Raw genomic sequence first — 311 nt, 5'->3', positions numbered from 1 at the left:
CGTGTGCCCGGCTCAGCACACCGAGCAGCTGTTGGTCTTGTTCATGGGAGGCCTCAGCGTCTGCTCCTTGGGCAACGTCTCCCTCCTCTTGCAGAGAGCCGGGCTGAGCCGGCTGGGCAGGTTGGCTTGCTGCAGCAGCTCCCTGAAGACCTCCAGGACGTTCTCGTTGTCCTTGGCCGACGTCTCCACGAAGCGGCTGTTCCAGTCCAGCTCCACCAGCGACAGGGCATCCTCCACCGGCACGCGCCGCTCGCCGCCGCTCTCCGCCTTGTTGCCTACCACCACGATGGGAGGGAAGTTGTCATCCTTCA

General features: G+C 64.6%; 1 protein-coding gene across 1 annotated transcript in view; it reads right to left on the bottom strand.

The window, feature by feature from the left end:
• Window positions 1-12: 12 nt before the first annotated feature.
• LOC103776593 (GTP-binding protein Rhes-like) overlaps window positions 13-311 on the bottom strand; it is a gene marked incomplete at its 5' end in the record, with an annotated part of 632 nt that continues 333 nt past the window's right edge. The window contains one exon of the mRNA XM_008944108.1: window positions 13-306. Coding sequence (XP_008942356.1) covers window positions 13-306 — 294 coding nt within the window. The remainder of the gene's footprint in view (window positions 307-311) is intronic.

This window comes from Merops nubicus, unplaced genomic scaffold, assembly GCF_000691845.1.
Source record: "Merops nubicus isolate BGI_N331 unplaced genomic scaffold, ASM69184v1 scaffold45067, whole genome shotgun sequence".
Classification (NCBI taxonomy): Eukaryota; Metazoa; Chordata; class Aves; order Coraciiformes; family Meropidae; genus Merops; species Merops nubicus.
Note: the sequence above shows the minus strand (reverse complement) of the source record. Positions and strands in the feature narration are given on the sequence as shown.